Source organism: Larimichthys crocea, chromosome XV (assembly GCF_000972845.2).
Source record: "Larimichthys crocea isolate SSNF chromosome XV, L_crocea_2.0, whole genome shotgun sequence".
Lineage (NCBI taxonomy): Eukaryota > Metazoa > Chordata > Actinopteri > Sciaenidae > Larimichthys > Larimichthys crocea.
The window spans coordinates 7,976,188-7,994,756 of NC_040025.1; the positions used below are offsets into that span (position 1 = coordinate 7,976,188).

Sequence of the window (18,569 nt, forward strand, 5' to 3'; positions counted from 1 at the left end):
AATAATAATAATAATAATAATAATAATAATAAAAATAAATAAAAATAATTTCCCCCTGGGATTATTAAAGTATTTCTGATTCTAATTCTGATTTTGAGTGGTCCCTGACATGCAATAGTTTGACCAAATACTACTGTTGCATTTAACAGGGGTCAGTCTTATGAATTTACAGAGCTTTTAACGATAAAGAAACATAAAAAAATTAACATTAAAAACATATAACAAGACACTACAGCATAATCTCATGATCACTGATAGCAAAGCACCACAGATGAATACTGTCAACTGTCAACTAACAGTCAAAATCAAGAGGAGTGCATTGCTTTCTGTTGCTTTTAGCACTTGGAGTTAATTGAAACACTAAAAGTGTGCATGTAAGTGTAAACGGTTGTTGCTGGTGACCTCTCCAGGGCGTACCCTGCCTCTCGGCTAGTGTCAGCTCTGCTTGGCATAGGATTGATATATCTGAAGAAAACTTTAGACAGATCGTAGCCAATAGATACACAAAAGGCGTATCTGATGACGTTTATCTCTCTTTTGCGCTTAAAGAAGATGTCAGATTACATGTTAGCCTGGAGGTTTACTGGTTTATGGGGTCGAAGCTTCTATTAAGGCCCATTGTGTCTGTCAACGGCTTTGTCCGTCAGCAGAACCAAACTGCCTGAGGGAGTTGTACTCACTTGGCATTTGCTCAGGTTAAGTGTTGAAAGCTTAACGGTCAGGCACAAGAGAAATAAAAAAAATAAAAAAAGGTAACACAGTAAATACAAGATTATCTAACTGACTCTGTAAAGGTCCAGTTGACTTAAATGATCTAGTAAGCTGTAATTCTACAATTTTTAAGAAGATGATTTATGTGGGTGGATACACAGGCGGCAGCTCTTTAGAATATTTCAACAGAACCGCACAAACATTACTGTTTAGTTTAAGCAAACATTTACACACTCTTGCTTTCTTTTTCCCTCTCCTCTGACTCTGTCGTACTCGCTCCCTGTACCTGTTAATCAACTTTTACGATAATAGTGTGCAAACTTTCAAAACAACTCCAACCATTATTATCTGCTGATGATTTATTGATATTTCATGGATGTCATGCTGTAGACTCTTACAGAGGCAGCCTTTCTGGTGTCGTGAGTTCATAAGTGAATCAGACCTACAATAACCACATAGTCTAGATTCTTATTATCAATACACAAGATCTTCTCTCCCCAAGTAGGATATCAATTTATCTTTTAGTTAATCCTGACAGGGTTTGACAAATTTAGCGTCTGTGTGCCACTGTCCATTGAATCATCTCTGTCCTATAGAAGTAAAAGGCGGCCCAGTGATGACTGACGAGGTGAAATGTGGCTGATTTATTATATGCAATGTGCTAATCCCCTAACAGTGGAACAACTTGATAGTGAGTGTTAGTCAACTGTAACGCCTTGATAAAGCGTGAGTGAACTTTTTCTGCTTTGAGTTTCCTCATACAGAGCCTGTGCTTGTAGATTTACTCCAAAATAAGCGTAAATGATGCCGCACCTTTCAGCCACAACGGTGAACATTGACAGAATTACTGTGGTGGATCTGATTAGATTGGGTACATTTTGACTGGAACTGTGACGTCAAGTGGTTTTGTGGTTTACGTCCATAGAGTTTGAATATTACCCTTAAAAAACGCAGTTCTAAAAATGGTTGTAAGAATTTGCAAGGTGTCCTCGCAGCTTTGCCCCAGGCTGTTAAGAGTCATTCAGTTTGTTTACTGAAGGAACTCTCCGTCTTAAAACTGCCTCAAGTCATTATTAAACATGCACTTACAGCAAACTCCCTCAGTTGGACACACCCTCTCTATCAGAATTGGTATGTCACGAAGGCACTGTGTCACAACTAAGTCAAACCCTTGTTGCTTAGATCAGAAGTCAAACAAGTGTCCCAGTGGTTGGAGTGGACAGAGGTGATCCAGCTGAGCAGGAGATTTTAAAAAACGACATACAGCGCATCCTCACCTGAGGACCAACAAGTTACAGACATTAGGTCACATTTGAACTAAGACAGGGTACAGATCAGGAGTCTGGCAGGGCCTCAGCATTACAACATTGACGGTGACAAGGTAAGACTGCAATTCACAAGACCGTTCAAAATACTTGATACTTGATTCAGGTATGGGGAGCTTACGTGAATCATTTAATGCTGATTTGTGTGTATTTTATTGTTGTTTTTTGTGTATTTCAAAAGTCCATCTAGGGATTTGCATTGAAATTTAGTTAAAGCTATAAATGTTGTGATATAAGGCATTGTTTTATTATTATTTTATTTGTCTAACAGGGACAACAGACAGTAATTGTCACACAGTTAGCTAAATTCCATCAGTGGACAGTGGGCAGGCAAATCCACAAAAAAATGATGGTATCAAATGTTATAACTCAGACAGCTGTAGAGGGAATAAACATCACATCATATAAAACTAAAAGCACTTTCCATTTAAAATATAACATGACACAAAAAAAAAAATACAATATTCTATGTTAATACTTAACGGACAAAATATTTAGATGTTTCAGTGTCACAGGGAGCCTTTTATTTTAGCTATAAGGGACCGTCTACAATATTAAACATAAATGTTTCTTTTAAAACAAGAGAACATTGTCTTATAATGCTGGTCATTGTGTTCCAAAAGTTTGCAACTGTCAGGGAGAAAGTTGATTGAGCCCAATTCAGTGACCCTGTACTACACAATTGCCACTGTTAGATGCTCTTGTTTGCCTGATGTTATCTGTTAGTGGGGGAGGAGCAAGACTGTAGGTGAGTTTGTATATACTGTATCGGGAGCATCTGTTGACAGTTGGTTTGGGTCCGACCTGTGGCTCTTTCCCGTGTGTCGTTTTCCATCTCTCTCTCTTCCTGTCACTCTTCTAGCTGTCTGTTTTAAGTACTGCTCAGTAAGGCCAAAAAAAAAAAAATCTTAAAAATAAGGCTTTTTGCCCTTTTTGCCCTCCGCATGCATTTGAGTCATTATAACATGGCTTAGAATGGGATGGTTGTTAACCCTTTGGGGTTCGAGTAATCACCCATAATTGCAAATCAATCAACAGGGCTGTTGCTCAGACCACAGTGGGTTAACATATAAGCTAAAGGGTAAGGGGCCCAGAATAGTTCCCTGGGGCACGCACACAAGGTTCATATATACTTGTCCCTTTTATATATTATATTATAGATACCGATACAGTAAAGTCTAAGCTACACTTTGATGTGATCAAGGTGGAGTTTGTTTTTACCATTTTTTTTTAATGTTGTGTTGTTTAAATATTGGGCCATATTCTATGAGATTCGCTGTGGCGACCCCTGAAGGGAAAAGCCGAAAGGAGAAAAAGAAGAAGAAGATTCTATGAGACAGTTACATGTTTTTAAAATCATTTTTACATTTCCTATATTTTTGGTAAAATATTACAGTATTAACAAAAGTAAATAGTTACTACAGTAACTAGTAATTATTGGAACTATGGTAACTTTATTGTAACTAAATATATATCATAGAATAAAACAAAAATACAAGTATAATGCTTGAGAAATGTACTTTGAAACTGACTTTTATTTGCTGTCCACCACTATCTAATACTGCCATTACTTCTTTCTACCACACTACTGTTAGTGCTACTGCTTTTATGACTGTAATGTATTAATATATTTCTGCTCCCACTATTAGATATGACTACACAATTATGATTATAGTAGCTGATTATACTGCGATCAGTGCTACCTCTAATACCAGGTGTTTTCCTGATGCTTCAACTTATTATTATAACTTACCTTTTCTTTTTTTTATAAAGATGTCTAAACCACTAAAAGCATCAAATATGATTTAAAGTGATGTATTTCAAGTAGGTAAGAAGATAAGTGGCACTAGTCGAGAGCCCAGTAGAAAATTGGCTTAGCTGATTTAATGAGTCTATGTTTTGCATTTAGATAAAAAGCTGAATTGTGTGTATGGATTTTTTGTTTGTTTGTTTAAAGCGACAGACATTGCTCCTTCTCACTTCCTTTTTCAATGCCACTGTTAAAAAAACAGACTTAGTCATTTTGCTGAACAGGCGCAGAACAGCTCGTAAAGGCGTGTTATCACACACCTTTTGTCCAGAGAACAGTGGAACGTCGACTCAATGCTTCTCATATCAGTTGGGCTGCTATCTAACGAGGTGTAAAACACATTTAGCTTTCATTTAGTTAACACAGAACACACACACACACACACACACACACACAGAGAAAAGACATTTGTCCCAAAGAGAAAGAATAATCCTGAAGAGCCAGTTTTTACCGCGGCTAACATTTGAACTGCTGATGCCTGGAGGCAAGGAAATAATATTACAGAGAGGACCATGTGTGTGGAAATCTGCTGTGTTTTAAATAGTTACAAAACATGTGTGGTGTTGATAATCTTGCCACATTAAACACATTTAAACACATTTAATAACAACTATGAAGATGATAAACCTCTATGGAGAATAGATTGTTTTCAATAGGCCTTATAAATGTCATTTTTGTCTTTTCTCTCCTGCAAACACACTTAAATCAATTTATCAGGTTATGCATGGACATGTTTTGTTACAGCAGTCCACCTTTTGAGAACTGCCTTGTTTCTTATCACACCACCTCACACCATGCGCCATTCTTTTGGAAATGTTTCGGACTGAGGACTCAGTTTGCACAACACTTCATACTCGGTGTTTACTGAAAATGTAGCCTGTGAATTATATTCCACATAACGTGTTCAGAGTCTGACACGGTGCAGGAGCTTTTGACTTTGTATATCAGTTTTAATGAGCACTGCAGATACTTTTTGTCACATCTTTTTCATTCACATCCGTCACGTGTTTTTGTCTTTTGTAATGTCTCATATATGCATTTATGCTCAGATTAGCAACGAAGAAAAGGCAGCATTGAAAACCATTATGTATCAAATAGATGCACATTAATCAATTTATTACTTGGTCCAATGAAATACTGCCCTATAACACCACTCCCAGCCTGGTGAGCTGATCTCTTAGTCACCAACGCTCCAGCTACTTTACCTTTATCCACATATTGTGTCCCACCCTTTGTGTTTTATTTGATCAATCTTTCTTTTGTAATTAACTTGTGATCCATCTCAATGACCTATTGTGCTTGATATGTTTAACAGACAATCTGTGTTACATTGTGATGACAGCCTAACACCTGTTTTACCATAATCACGTGCATTTTTGAAAGACAGATATTAAATAGGATTCATATTTGGTGTTTAAAACAAGGCTTTTATTCTCTTTTCTTTATTTGTATTTACTATCTTAAAAGGTGGGGTTGATTGCATTCTGATACGGAATAATGTTGTAAAATAATGGAAGATAAGGGCAGAATTTGATCTGAATATTTCAAAATACATAGATTTATGAGAGAGTCTGAAATTTTAAATATCCTGGATCAAAAGTGACATTTTTTATGGCTTCTGTGTATTTAACTGTAAGATTTAACAAAGGCACCAGTAGGAAAAGTTGATTCTTTATTTATAGTAAGTCAGCAGAGTAAATACCACAGAAGAAATGTCACGTTTACTTTAGGATTGCAACTGTTTAAATATTAGGCATTTGGGTATGGTTTCAGAGAAGCATCAATGCAACTCTGTCTCTCGAGACAATGTCAACGTTGAAAATGTCACGTAGGTGTTACTTATGACACCGATGACAACATTTTATGGAAACAGTGCTTTCTTCTTCCAGCGTTAAACAAACCTGAGCATGGGGTCGCCTCTCTACATCAGTCACCCTCATCACCCCGACACCAGGACGGCATGGCTGGACGAAGCTGAGGATGTCAAACCACCCCGCAGCTTATTGGGGCTCCCTCCTGAGCTCAGCTGGTCAGGGGTCTACCTCCCCTATTGTAATAGATTAGCTATAGAGGAGAACCCCTGGGTGCTGAGGATGACAGAGGCCCCTGCTCCGGCTGCTCCTCCCTCCAGGACTGCAGAGCCGGGCCCAGCCAAGCCTAGTCAAGCCCAGGAACCCCCTTCTGGGATGGAAGGTCAGGTGGAGGAGTGCTGTCTGGAGCAGGTCCAGACCATGGTCGTGGGAGAGGTGTTGAAGGATGTCGACACGGCCTGCAAGCTGCTCAACATTGCATCAGGTAGACCAGGATACAAATGGTTAATGTCATTTAAATAGAAATAAACCTGCTGCAGGAAGTGTTGGCAGAAGTTGTAGTCTGATACAATAAACCTTGAGAAACCATCACTTATTTGTTTACTTTGACGCCAACATCCAGGTTGACATAACTGATAGATGCGAGCATCTGAGGCCCTGCCCACCTTGTGTAAATGTTTCTCTTGACAGAAGATCATTGTCAATTCTTACGAACTGAGTCTTTATCTAGAGTCTTAAATTCACAAACTGCGTGCATGATTGTTTGCTTTTATTACGGTCCGTTTCATTACAGGAGGCACATTTATAGCAACTCGTACTAAATGTTGCATCATGGAATTTAAAAGTGTTGGTGTAAGTAGTGTTACGTCATCTGTTAGGATGTGCATGAGAGAGTTTGTTTGTTTTAAAAAGGTCAGAATTAATGCAGCAGGGGATTAGATATCCTGACTTTTTAATCCCTCTTTATCTAAGTGAAATAAATGCTGGATTCTACATTTCGCACAGTGCAATATCCTCTTTTTGTTAGACTAGGTTTTAATACATGTTAAAATGAGATTATTTAGGTTTAGTCACTATATCCATAGTAGAAAGATTCTAACAACTGTGTCCACAAGCTGAGTAATACTATTACTGTTCTGTGTGATGGTAAATTGACTTTGACAAGTCACATGGTTCTTTAAGTAAACATAACACTAGGTTTAGGTTTCAGGTTTTGTTGTTTTTTTGCTCTGGTTATTAGATCTTCACAGTCAAATGAATCAAATATACTTTCAGCAGTTTATACAGGTTGTCAAATTAATTTTAACCTTTCTTTCAAAAATACAAAAACAAAAACAAACCACCGACAGTTGGCTGATTCACAAGGATGATGAAAATGAAGCAACAGAGGCAGAAATATCTTGATTTTGAGGGTCAAACAAACAAAAAAACACTGGACCCCACCACAAAGAAATGCTCAATAGTTTGACCCTCACTGCCTTGTAAATCCAGAACTCTGTTCCTCCCTATTTGAAGCTGAGAAAACCCTGATGAAATGAACCCAAAGCCAACATCACACGACTGTTTTCACAGGATGAGCGGTCCTCCTTGTGACGAGTAAACTGACCTTTATGTGTAAAGTTGGTGCAGTGCCCCATTTGCACAAATAATCTGAGATTCAGTGTAAAATAACTTAAAACACATGTCTGATGACCTATAGTACTATTAGGGTCTGGTTGTTGAACATGTGGTGACAATGTCTTGTGTTGTCTTGCAGACCCTTTGGACTGGAGCTATGTGCATGTTCAGAAGTGGCTACTCTGGACCGAACACCTGTACAGGCTGCCACAGGTCAGCACGATGTTTCAGGAGCTGACCGGCAGAGATCTGTGCTCCATGACAGAAGCAGACTTCAGACAGCGCTCCTCGCAGTATGGAGACATGCTGTACGCTCATCTGGACATCTGGAGATCTGGTAAGAAGAACGGGAACACTGGGAAATGAACCTAGATCTAGGCTGATTGTGAATTGCACTGCAAATGCAGTGTGACTAAATGCAAATTTAAGATTTGGCTTCAAGTATTCTGTGTGGTGTAAACTGCAACATGATTGTTTCTTCTTCTTTTTTTGTCTGTTTCTTCAGCTGCGGCAATGAAGGCGCGCTGCCCACCAGAGGACAGCAAATCAGGTATTTATTTATTTTTAGTTATTAAAATCATGAGGCACAAGGTAAAGAAAAAAAAAACATGTGTTTTTAAAAAAAATCTCTCCTATGTTAGCAGCTGATGATGATTCCTGGTCAGATGTGATGTGTGACTACCCAAGTCAACCCATCCACCTGTGGCAGTTCCTCCGAGAGCTGCTCCTCAAGCCTCATAACTACAGCCGCTGCATCCGCTGGCTCAACAAAGAGAAAGGTGAGAGTCACGGAAAGCTGCGAGCCTTTTAAACTGAAGACATTTTGACATGTCACAACAGGACATGACAGGTTGTAATAATGACGGCTGAATTAGGTTTGGTTTCAGGGTCCTTTATGGTATGGTGCATGGAGCCATCATTATTAATAAGACCTGTACTTGGTTTTATCTGAACATCCAACAATACTGTTAGAAGGGAGATTAGATCAGAAAGAGCAGCTGTCGCTCAGGTAGGAGTCATTTACTGATCACGTGGTTTAGCGCTTTGATCCCCACCTCCTCCAGTCTCAACATGTCAAAGTCACAAGACAATGAATTCCTAATTGCTGGCCCCGAAGCCTACAACAGATGCCAAATAAAATATGAAATCTCCATGCTGGAGTTTGGCAAGGCCAGAGTTTGCCAGCGAGATGAAAACAGATGATCCGCTGTGGCAGTCCCTGCAGGGAGAAGAAGACTAATGGAACATTACAAGAACCATAGAACCATTAGCAGCCAGCTGTTTCTTTTTTTACCAGTTTATGGGCTTATTTTTCTGTCAAGACTTTTTTTTTTATTATACCGAGAACAATTTAAACAAACTACTTTTTATGTTTTACTCTTTAAGTCCTCTTATTTAGGATTTATACACACTGTAATGTAGTTGTACGCAGCTATAAACACATTTGCATAAGTAATATATTAGTATTTGTCAGCAATTATGACTTCTCGTATGTGCTGTCATGCTAAATGAAGATGCCAAACATGATTATATACATATATTTGTTTGTCAGTAATGTTTGTATTTAGTTCAAAGTGCCGCTGCACAGCTGGTGTGGATATAGACTCCAAATGGATTCAATTTTCTTTCTTCTGTCCAAAGGGATTTTCAAAATAGAAGACTCAGCTCACGTGGCCAGGCTATGGGGCATCAGGAAGAACCGCCCGGCTATGAACTATGACAAACTGAGTCGCTCTATACGCCAGTACTACAAGAAAGGCATCATTCGAAAGCCTGATGTATCACGCAGACTGGTCTACCAGTTCGTCAAGCCTGTATGATAAAGAGGATCGGCTGATCCGAGAAGAACGAGCGGAGGAAGAACCAAAGATATGCTGGACATACAGTAGAAGTAACACAAACTCTTATTTGATGTTTTCATTTCACTTGTAAAGACTGCCTATTGAACTATGCATTCCTGCCTATCATAATACCCCTCTACTTTATTACTCTTAGAAACAGGATTTTATTTTATTCGTCCGTTTGTCGTCTTCAGCACTCTAAATTTGAAATGTACTTTTTTTGGTGTGATGTTTGGTTTCTCAAAAGGAAACATATTTCATCTTCTTACTTACTTGCTTATTTGCTTTCTTGCTCGAGAGTTAGATGAGAAAATTGATACCTCATATCTGTACGGTAAATATTTATCTGGAGCCAGAAGTTTGCCAGTTTGGCTTAGCATAATGACTGGAAACAGATGGACAGACCTCGGTCTGTCCAAAGTTTTTATTTTAATTTATGAGCACGTCTTTAAGATCACTATTTAACATATTCTACAGTTTAATCCATACACGTGTTAATTTGTGAGTTTTAGGCTGCAGCAGGGTTAAAATCTTTGGACAGACTAACCAACACCTAACTCCAGGTACATATTTGGCGTACAGATGTGAGTGGTGTCTTTTTTTTTTTAATTTAATCTTGGTAAGAAAGCAAATAAATTATTTCCCAAACTTTAAAAAAAGATTCCTTTGAACGCTCTTCTTTAACACTGACACTTCTTGTTATTTCCCTTCAAGCATTTTTTTTTTTTCACTTTTGAAGTTGCAGAGCAATGCCAGAGTAAGCGTATATTTTATTAAATCTGTCTTCATGGATAGTCCTTTCTGTCTTTGGGTTTATATTTCGGGATCTACTAATAAAGTAATAAATTACCACATGTTGTATCTCCTTTAAAAGTCACAACATGATATAATGTTTTGAATCACATGTGCAGGCCATACGACAACAAAAAAAACACACACAGACACTAACTTTTTTTTTTTTTTTTTTCAACAAACTTGTTTCCCTTTCAAACCAATATCGCAATATTGACACCATCACAACAAATTTGAGTCGGGTTTTTCATCACTATCGTCATTATTATCTGTGATCATAATCATCTTTATGCATATTTAAATGAACTTCTTGTTACATCAAGATGAACAGGCACTACACCAGTTAGGAGATAAAAGTACATCACTAACTATGAACATACATCTTCTAGACCGCTAATATAGGGTTTCCACAACGTGAGCTGCTGTCCCCTGTGTGCATAAGGAAGAGATCATCAACATAAAAAAGCATTTACATGTACACCTTTTTACTGCCTCAACGTGGTTAGGTCTCATTTTTCAACTCAACACAGTTGTACAGTTACAATAGAATATAATCTTTAAATTACATCATCATATACAAATCTGACAGCGTGGGATAACGTCACGCTTTTATGATACACTGACAATTCCATTGCAATGAAATTCATACGATATGGTACCTATTACTTAATATGTTTTCCATTGCTGTTATTTTAATGAAACACATTTACATGTATAACACTACATTTTGTCTTAATAGTCAATCACTTGCATTTTTTTTTTTTGTTTTATACATTTTTTTTTTTCTGTTACATTTACACAACTCATACACACTTGGATGATGATGTTTTCCCCCAAAATATTAACCTGGTAATGTGGATTATGTGTTGCATGTATTGTGTATATCGTGTGTTTTGTATGTGTGACGTGAGAGTGTTGTGCGTGTGTGTGTGCATGTGCGTGTCAAGAACGTGGGACAGTTTGATGATAGGAGTCCTTTTTGCTATGCTGGACAGCTTACTCTAAGACACAACTTGTGAGCTGGTGATGTGTTTCTCCTCATGTGTGAGACCCAAACCTGTCAAATCCTTGTTCCAGACACAGAGCTAAACACATCTGACTGCTATTGGTCCAGTGAAATTGAAAAACTTCAGGACAACTAAGTTATAAAAATCTCTCCCATCTAATCAGAGATTTAGGTGCAACTTGTTTAGCGAGATATAACTCACTAATCAACATCTGATAAAACGCAATTCTTGCTATAAGTTTAGTTTCTATGGAGCAAGTTAAAAGATTTAAAAGTAACCACGTAACGCACTGCGTAAGAGTCGTCTTACATGCAGCGCGGGTTACCGGTGACAAATGTATTCCCTGTGTCATTGTGAGTGTTTTGCAGACAAATGAAGTTTGGGTGGACTGGGAGGCAGCTACAAGCTGATCTTCACTGAAGCTGTTTCACATGTGACATGTGAAGTTATTGCATGGAGAGAAAACATATAGTTGATGGTATTGGGTCATTCTTTGGCTCAGCAGGAAAACGGGCCACATAACTAGTGCTTTTTTTGCTAGGTAGGGCTTTTAAATGATAGTGGGAGGACCATGTTTAGACAACGTGTCCTCTTTCAAGCCCAAACACTAGTACATTCATGTCCTGTTGGAGAGGCTTCGATCTTCAGACAACCTGTCTGTAGCACAGTTAACGCACTGACATGCCTCCATTGGCCCCCTCGCTCTGGAAGAAAAGTGCCCCGGCACAGGCATTGTTCAAAACCCTCCTCTTATACTGCAGTGGCAACCTCAAGGAGATGACTTCATCCGACTTCGCTCTGAGGGAATGTATCACTCGTGTTAGCAGTAGTGGATTAAAATGATACCTGAATTACTGAACCAAGAATGAAAGCTTCTGCAGAGACTGTATATCCTTTTTTTTTTTCCCATGGATTGCATGGAGATGATATTGTCAAAGGACATGTGATGCTAAGAAAGCAAGAGGACAAAAAAAAAGAGTTAAAAACGAAAACAAACAAACATAAAATCAGTTCATGAACGAGCTTCCTTTTCATGGAGACAGAAGCGCGTGATGCAAAGAAGTGAACTCTGCATTTGTAGTTGAAGTGTTGCATCAGGTTGTAGCCCAAACCAGGCTGCAGGAATCAGGGAATGCAAGGTTGTTGCATAGCACATGCTGCTATGCAAGTTCAGAAACAGTTTAAAAACACATAGCACTGCACACACTGGAAAGAGGTTGGACCAAATCACAAAAAAAAGAAAGAAAGAAAGAAAGAAAGAAAGAAAAATAAAAATAAAAAATAAATAGAGGATACTGTCTGTGGTACTTTAAACACTACACAGCATTCCCAATGTAAGAATGACGACTGACCACACACAGCATTAGAAATGCTACACAAAAATGGCATCACACTGTATATACACAATGCAGGTTAAAGAAGCTTGTCTTTGTCGAATGGGTATAACTGATTATATTATCTGCCCATTTTCACAAGAGAACAGACTGCAGTATACTGCAAGTTTAAATAAGCTGTATTACACTTTAAATACAGCTACACAGAGAAGCAATGTGTTCCTGCACTGTTTTGGTGTTATAGTTGAGTGTGTATATACTGGAATAACTGCTGCTCCTGTTTTTAAATGTGTAAGTCCACCCACCCCAAATGCTGGATAAAATATATTACTGTATACTGATATACTGTCTTTTAGGTTACTAAGTTTTTATTTAGGCAAGACTGCTTGGCGCATCTGTTGGGCAAGGGATGTGTTGCTCTTAAGTCTCTGGCTATGTGCGGTGCAATTGGACGGGACAGTTCAAGCTGCCTCCAATGGCGTGTCCTTGTCCAGTAACGTGGCTAGATTGGCTCGACATAATTGGCCGGGTACAGTCCCTCTCGGCCGTTGTCCAAACGACCTCTACACCAGCCTTGCTCGTCTTCGTCCTCAGTCTTGGTCAGTTCGTCACCTGTGAAGGAGACACCACTCCTTTATCAACACGCAGTCCCGTTTCAAATAATGAATCTAAAATGAAAATGTCTGCAAATACCATGATGTAATGTCTGGTTTTGTTCTGCATTTTAAAAGCTGAGATCATGAGTTACAGTCTCCTTGGGCTTCTACTAAAATTTAACCTGGCAATGAAGCCTACTCAAGGAATTGTCTGACATTTTGTATCTGGATCTGACTTTCTGTGTCTGTACAGCAGAGATTAAATTGGGCCGGAGCCCTCTGGAGTTCAGCTCCACCTCCTCACCTTGGCAGTACAGCCAGCAGGAGCTGAGCTCCCTCTGCTTCGGTGTTTATAATAATCATGGGCGTAGCTACCATTATAAGACTTTTTAAAATCATTAGTTTGGACCTCCACTCTTTTCAAAAATCAGTAGGCTACATGAATCTATTGAATCTGTTCCACTTGCTTATTGATATAAAACCTGAATCAATGAAACTTCAGTCCATGTTTTCACTGATACGGGCACCTTATATATATATATATATATATATATATTCTGTGCAGTATCTTCGATGTTCCTAGGACTGCACTCTTCTGGACTGAGGCTTCAGATGTTGTTCCTGGGATTTGCTGGAGCCACTTTCCCAGTTTTGGGGGTTACTGCCCCAAGTGCCCCCACTACCACGGGGAGCACACTACCCTTGACCTTCCACATCCATTCCAGCTGCTCTTTCAACCCTTGATACTTCTCAAGTTTCTCATGTTCGTTGGCGTCAGCTGGGCCACATCTAATCGCCATTATCTAAGTAGGTTATAAATTGATAAAATATGTTTTGAGAGATATTGACCACTGTGAGTGAAGAAGGGCTCCCCCTCCTTACAAAAGCCAATTTAACCACTGCTGTACAGTAAATATCAAATTACCACCAGCAGCCAATATATCTTAGCTTTGCTGGAAACAGAGCAAACAGCAATCCTGGTTCCGGTTTGTTGAAATACATCCACCAGCAGCACCTCTAAAGCTCACTTATTAATGTGTTAATAAAGGAAGAATTCGGGGCGTAACACCCTGTGGAACCGACAGATTTTGTTCCTTTTGGACAGGGCTAGGCTAGCTGTTTCCCTTTGTTCCCAGTCTTTGTGCTAAGCTACGCTAACCAGGTGCTGGCTGTAGTGTTATATGTAAAAAAATAGATTCCCAGGGAGTGTTAAGTTACTCTTTAAAACTGGAATAATAACTTCCAGTGCAGCTCTGTGTTTGTATACACATGCAGATTGTCAAGTTTTTTTCCATATTTTATAAATATCAATAACTTGTAGCTCAATAGGTGATGCCAATCCAGTTTCAACACACAATAAAGATACAATAAAGTAAATTAACGGTACCCTGTGGAGCTTTTGACTACTAGTAGCCCCTTTTCTGTTTGTTCACATGAGATACACAACAGGATGTGAACGTGTGTGTTATGTGCTTTGCACTATTCCACTGAATTACAGCTGACGGTAAAGTACAGAGAAAAACAGCAACGGGCCAACAAAATGAAAGTAAACACGTATGCTGGTTTCCAAATGCAAATGTTTTCCGAGACAAGCAAGCCACTTGCATATTTTAACAGCATTTAGCTGGAGGCTGGTGCTACTGTTACAACCTGTAACAGAGAAACTCTGTTCAGGGCATCTTCAGTTTCTTTAAAAAAAAAAAAAGAACAAGAAACTCTAATAGACTTTGAATGCAGGTATAAGAGGTCTCTAAAGATCAATTCAGTCATTGCCAGATGTCCCTAAGATGATTTAAAAACACCTCATCTCAAACTGTGTGGTTAAAAATAGGATCTGGCTGTGCAGTGGTGGGGGCTCAAGATGAAGATGCACAGCTGTGGCTTCTTCAATAGTTATTTTTCGGTGTAAAGCTTGTCTTTAAGTTGTTAGTAATGTCACGGTATGGGGCTCTAAAGCACTTTTTCACACCATTTCCCAAACTGCTTGTGTTAATTGGTGGCAAGCGCCTGTAATTTGTTTTCCATGTGGCTATTATTGACTAATTGCTGCTATCCTCCACAGAGGAAGGGAGCTTTTAGAATAAAAATCAGAGCAGGGTTGATGATTTTTGACCACCTGTGTGATATGTGATGATGTCCCAGGTTCTTCATATATCAACTTATCCTAGTGGATGATAATTACCTGCTTTGAAGGTGAGCTCATCTTGTTCCTGGCCTTCATAATCATAGAGAGCGCGGACACGGACCCCTTTGCCAGTGCTGGAATCATCCTCGAATGAATTCCCGTTGCCGCCGTTTTCGTTGCCAGAGTACGTAGTGGGTTGCTCATCATCGGACCACTCAGTCGAGTAAGCTTGGTTTTTTTCATAGCTGCTCACACTGGAGGATAGAGAAAATGCAGGGTGAGTTCTGACGTTAAAAGACCTCCCAAATAAAATACTAAAAACACTTATGTTGTAGTGTATTCTAGCTGTCAGTGAATCCCATTAACAATCACTGTTTGTGTAGCATTTACTTTGTACCATTGTACTAAAACACATCATTAAGTCTCATTGCTGCACTGGGAGAAATGTTCCTTCATCATGACGAACATGGGCACTGTATTTTATCTTGAATTGGTCCCACATAAGATGAAAATAGTCCTCAAATGTTTTTTTAATCTTGCTATAAGAACATTTACTAAAAACTACAATGCCCTGCTGTGGGCTTTCAAAAAATAAAAGTATAGACTTATGACCAGTTTTTAAGGATGTATGTATTTAGAAGGAACCAATGGGCTTGGGATTAAGAGCCAAAAACACGGCAGGCAAGTGTAACCGAGACACAATACACATTGTTGATGTCAGATTTGTTGACAAAACCACAAATATGAGTATCACCACAGTTATCCTACATTACATTTAATAATGACATTTGTCACTGAATATAATTTCCTGAGCAAATAAAAAGCACTACAGTGTGATTGATGCGACTGTCAACAATAGATTGCTTGAACTGACCTGCTACGATCACCAGGTGGAGCCACATGGTCAGTGCTCGGAGTGGGTGGGGCTCCGTCTGGTTTCTTTTTCTTTGGAGGAGCGCTGGCCTGGTCTGGGTTGTATTCCTGGAGAGTAAAAAAGAAAAAGAAAAAAAAAAGAAAAGAAACACATGAAATCAGTGAAGGAGGAGGAGAGCTTTCTTATTTTCATGCATGAAGGTTTAATTTTATACCTCGAATGCAGGCCAGTTCATATGCATCCCGGGGCCGTGGTTGTTGCTGAACCACTTCAGGTCCTCTTGTGTGTTTGCAGCCAGGATTGTGCGCTCCAGTTCTCTGTATATTGTGGCATAGCTGTAGAAAGGAAAATGGAACAAATAGTGACAATGAAAGCGCCAGAAGAGTCCTGGGGTGCAGCCAATTTGGCAACATAACCCACAATGTAGTTCAAAATCTGGGTTGAGAGCAATCCAACATTGGGTCATGACAAGACTGAAGTGTCTCCCTGAGTTTTGTGCTGATGCTTAAGCCCTGAGCAGCTGAAGTATGGCCTGAATAACCCTTGCAATCCTTTACAACGGTCTTCCCAAATCTCTGCAATGTGTGGCAGATTAAAAAGGACACTTTCACTTTGTAGTTTTTGTTTCATATATTAATGTAGAAATATTCCACATACAGTCTCGAACTTTAATTAACCAGTTTGGAAAGATAATGGTGCATTCCTTGTCGGTGATAATAAACTGTAATATTTAGTGAAGCAAATGTCTCTCTGCAGTTATTTTCAGTGATCCTGGAGGAATATTTAAGTAGATTTGAGGCAAAACAACCTCTGAGGAACACAATGAACTGCTTTTTTAGATAGGAAATGTGACAGATGTATGAGGAAAGTAGAAAAACAGATTTATCTAAGTGTATTTAAGAAGAGAAACTAAAGGATTATTACTATAATAAATTTTTTCTTTTTTGGCTTTCATGATAATGAAATCCATGATAATTTAACTCGTGAAACTAGCTAACTTGTGCTTCTATTTTCTGTGCACATTTATACATGATTCATTATAATCGTAGAAAATAATATTCATCCACAGGCCGTGTCTAGTATGCTGAATTTGGTAATAATTTCTAAGAAAACTCACTGTTGCACAATAAAAAAGCGCTAAAAAAAAATACCGGGTCATTAAAATTCCTTTTATCTGTTTCTTGTGGATCATTTACTTCTTTATTTGATAAATTATTTGATAGTTGGGGCGGAAAGAGCACTGGATTCAGTGATAAATAAAATGATTAAGTGCATAAAATTAGATTGCCTGGGTGTATCTAGTTTTCTCTGTAGCACACTATGGACACCCACCGAAGCAGTTCCCCTTTAAAACTGAGCCATTACATGTTTTCATCCCAAAAGAGCAGCCGTTCAGAGCAACACAGGCGAGATCAAGCTCGAATCATCCATGGCAACCAAAGACAGGTTCGGTTAAAGAACCTGAAAAATCACTTCGCCATGGTCTCCCGGCTTTGTTGTTACATGCAGTCTAAAAACAGCCCAGAATATGACAAGCATTCACTCTGAACAAAATTCAGTTTGTCAGAAACGTCATTGACTGAATCATCAATTAATTAGTGCTGTGAGTCTGAACGCTAATGAGAAATGCATGCCTGGTTGAGAAGTGTGTTGGGATTAATCAGTGTGACACAACAAATCAAACTAATCTATTATAAACCCGTTTGCAACGTGATTATTTCTGATTAAAAGTAAAGTACAGTGTTTAACCACGCTCAAATAATTCTTTACCCGTGTTCCACACAGTGACACTTGGAGTTTCATATCAAAACGATGTCATTCATTCAGTGAAACTACATCTGAATGAGGAGGAATGACTCAGAGATGGCAGGAAAACAGGAAAATTCAGTCGACCAAAGGTCTGTTTTTACCTCTCATACCATATTTTACTGGATCACATGACACAAAAAAATCCAGTCAGTGATCTTAAACCAGCGGCCCTTTGAAGGCTACATAAATTCAGCTCCTTCAGCGTGGCTGACCTTGGGTTCTCGGTGAGGTTAAGATGGCGTTTGATATCCAGCAAGGCCTCCTTGAGGAAGGTCAGCCTCTTGACTTCGTGCTGCTGGCACTGGTCAAACACCTGCTCCATGCTCTCCATGTACTGCGGGGTGCATTTATTCAGTTCTTCCAGAGACTTCTCATACTTTTCTTTAGCCTGAGACAGAAAAAGAAAAAAACACACTGAAGCCTCTGTGGGAAATAAAGCAGCAGGAAGAACTGAAACAAAACTGATCCAAGCAAATATACCCAAACTTAAAACAGCCTTTAAGCTTGCACTGCAAGTCTTGATCAAGCGTTTTAGGGTTTATCGTGGCACTGTGACGTACAGTGTACAAATTGATTTGATTTTGAACTCAACGAACTAAAGGACTACTTGTGTTTCCGGCCTTCTTCTCACCTTCTGCGTATCCTGTTTGCATTTGTCCACTTTCTCGTGGAGTTTCTTCTGCTGGTCTGGCGTGACAGAAGCCTCGGTCTTGCCGTTGGCCTCTCGGGCTGCAGCCAGCTTCTCCTCCTTGCAGGCCATGTGGTACCCTTTCTTAGCTGCCTCCATCTGTATGTCCACAACACAGGCATTGTCAGTATTTCAAATCCATGATCTGATTTGACCAAAGGAACACAAGAGAGTCACATTTAATCATCTTAAAGTAGGTGCAGTCAGGATACTATATTTAATGTTATAG

At 39.1% G+C, this 18,569-nt stretch overlaps 2 protein-coding genes across 5 annotated transcripts in view; one reads left to right on the top strand and one right to left on the bottom strand.

Moving 5' to 3' along the window:
• Positions 1 to 1,859: 1,859 nt before the first annotated feature.
• On the top strand, positions 1,860 to 12,195 carry LOC104932797 (SAM pointed domain-containing Ets transcription factor). Of its 2 annotated transcripts, none has more exons than XM_019259953.2 (6): positions 1,860 to 2,092; positions 5,736 to 6,141; positions 7,414 to 7,611; positions 7,780 to 7,824; positions 7,916 to 8,053; positions 8,916 to 12,195. In XM_019259953.2, exons 2-6 carry the CDS (start codon positions 5,754 to 5,756, stop codon positions 9,092 to 9,094), a joined length of 948 nt encoding a protein of 315 aa, XP_019115498.1. In that variant the 5' UTR covers positions 1,860 to 2,092; positions 5,736 to 5,753; the 3' UTR covers positions 9,095 to 12,195. The 2 variants fall into 2 exon arrangements, with proteins under 2 accessions (XP_019115498.1, XP_019115499.1); XM_019259954.2 differs by having other exon boundaries at positions 7,919 to 8,053.
• pacsin1a (protein kinase C and casein kinase substrate in neurons 1a) overlaps positions 11,821 to 18,569 on the bottom strand; it is a 32,705-nt gene continuing 25,956 nt past the window's right edge. For all 3 annotated transcript variants that reach the window (XM_010748095.3, XM_019259952.2, XM_027288931.1), the window contains 6 exons: positions 18,284 to 18,439; positions 17,865 to 18,040; positions 16,058 to 16,178; positions 15,844 to 15,950; positions 15,027 to 15,223; positions 11,821 to 12,860 (listed from right to left, as the gene is read on the bottom strand). In XM_010748095.3, the coding sequence (XP_010746397.1) occupies positions 12,751 to 12,860; positions 15,027 to 15,223; positions 15,844 to 15,950; positions 16,058 to 16,178; positions 17,865 to 18,040; positions 18,284 to 18,439 (867 nt within the window). In that variant the 3' untranslated portion in view covers positions 11,821 to 12,750. The remainder of the gene's footprint in view (positions 12,861 to 15,026; positions 15,224 to 15,843; positions 15,951 to 16,057; positions 16,179 to 17,864; positions 18,041 to 18,283; positions 18,440 to 18,569) is intronic.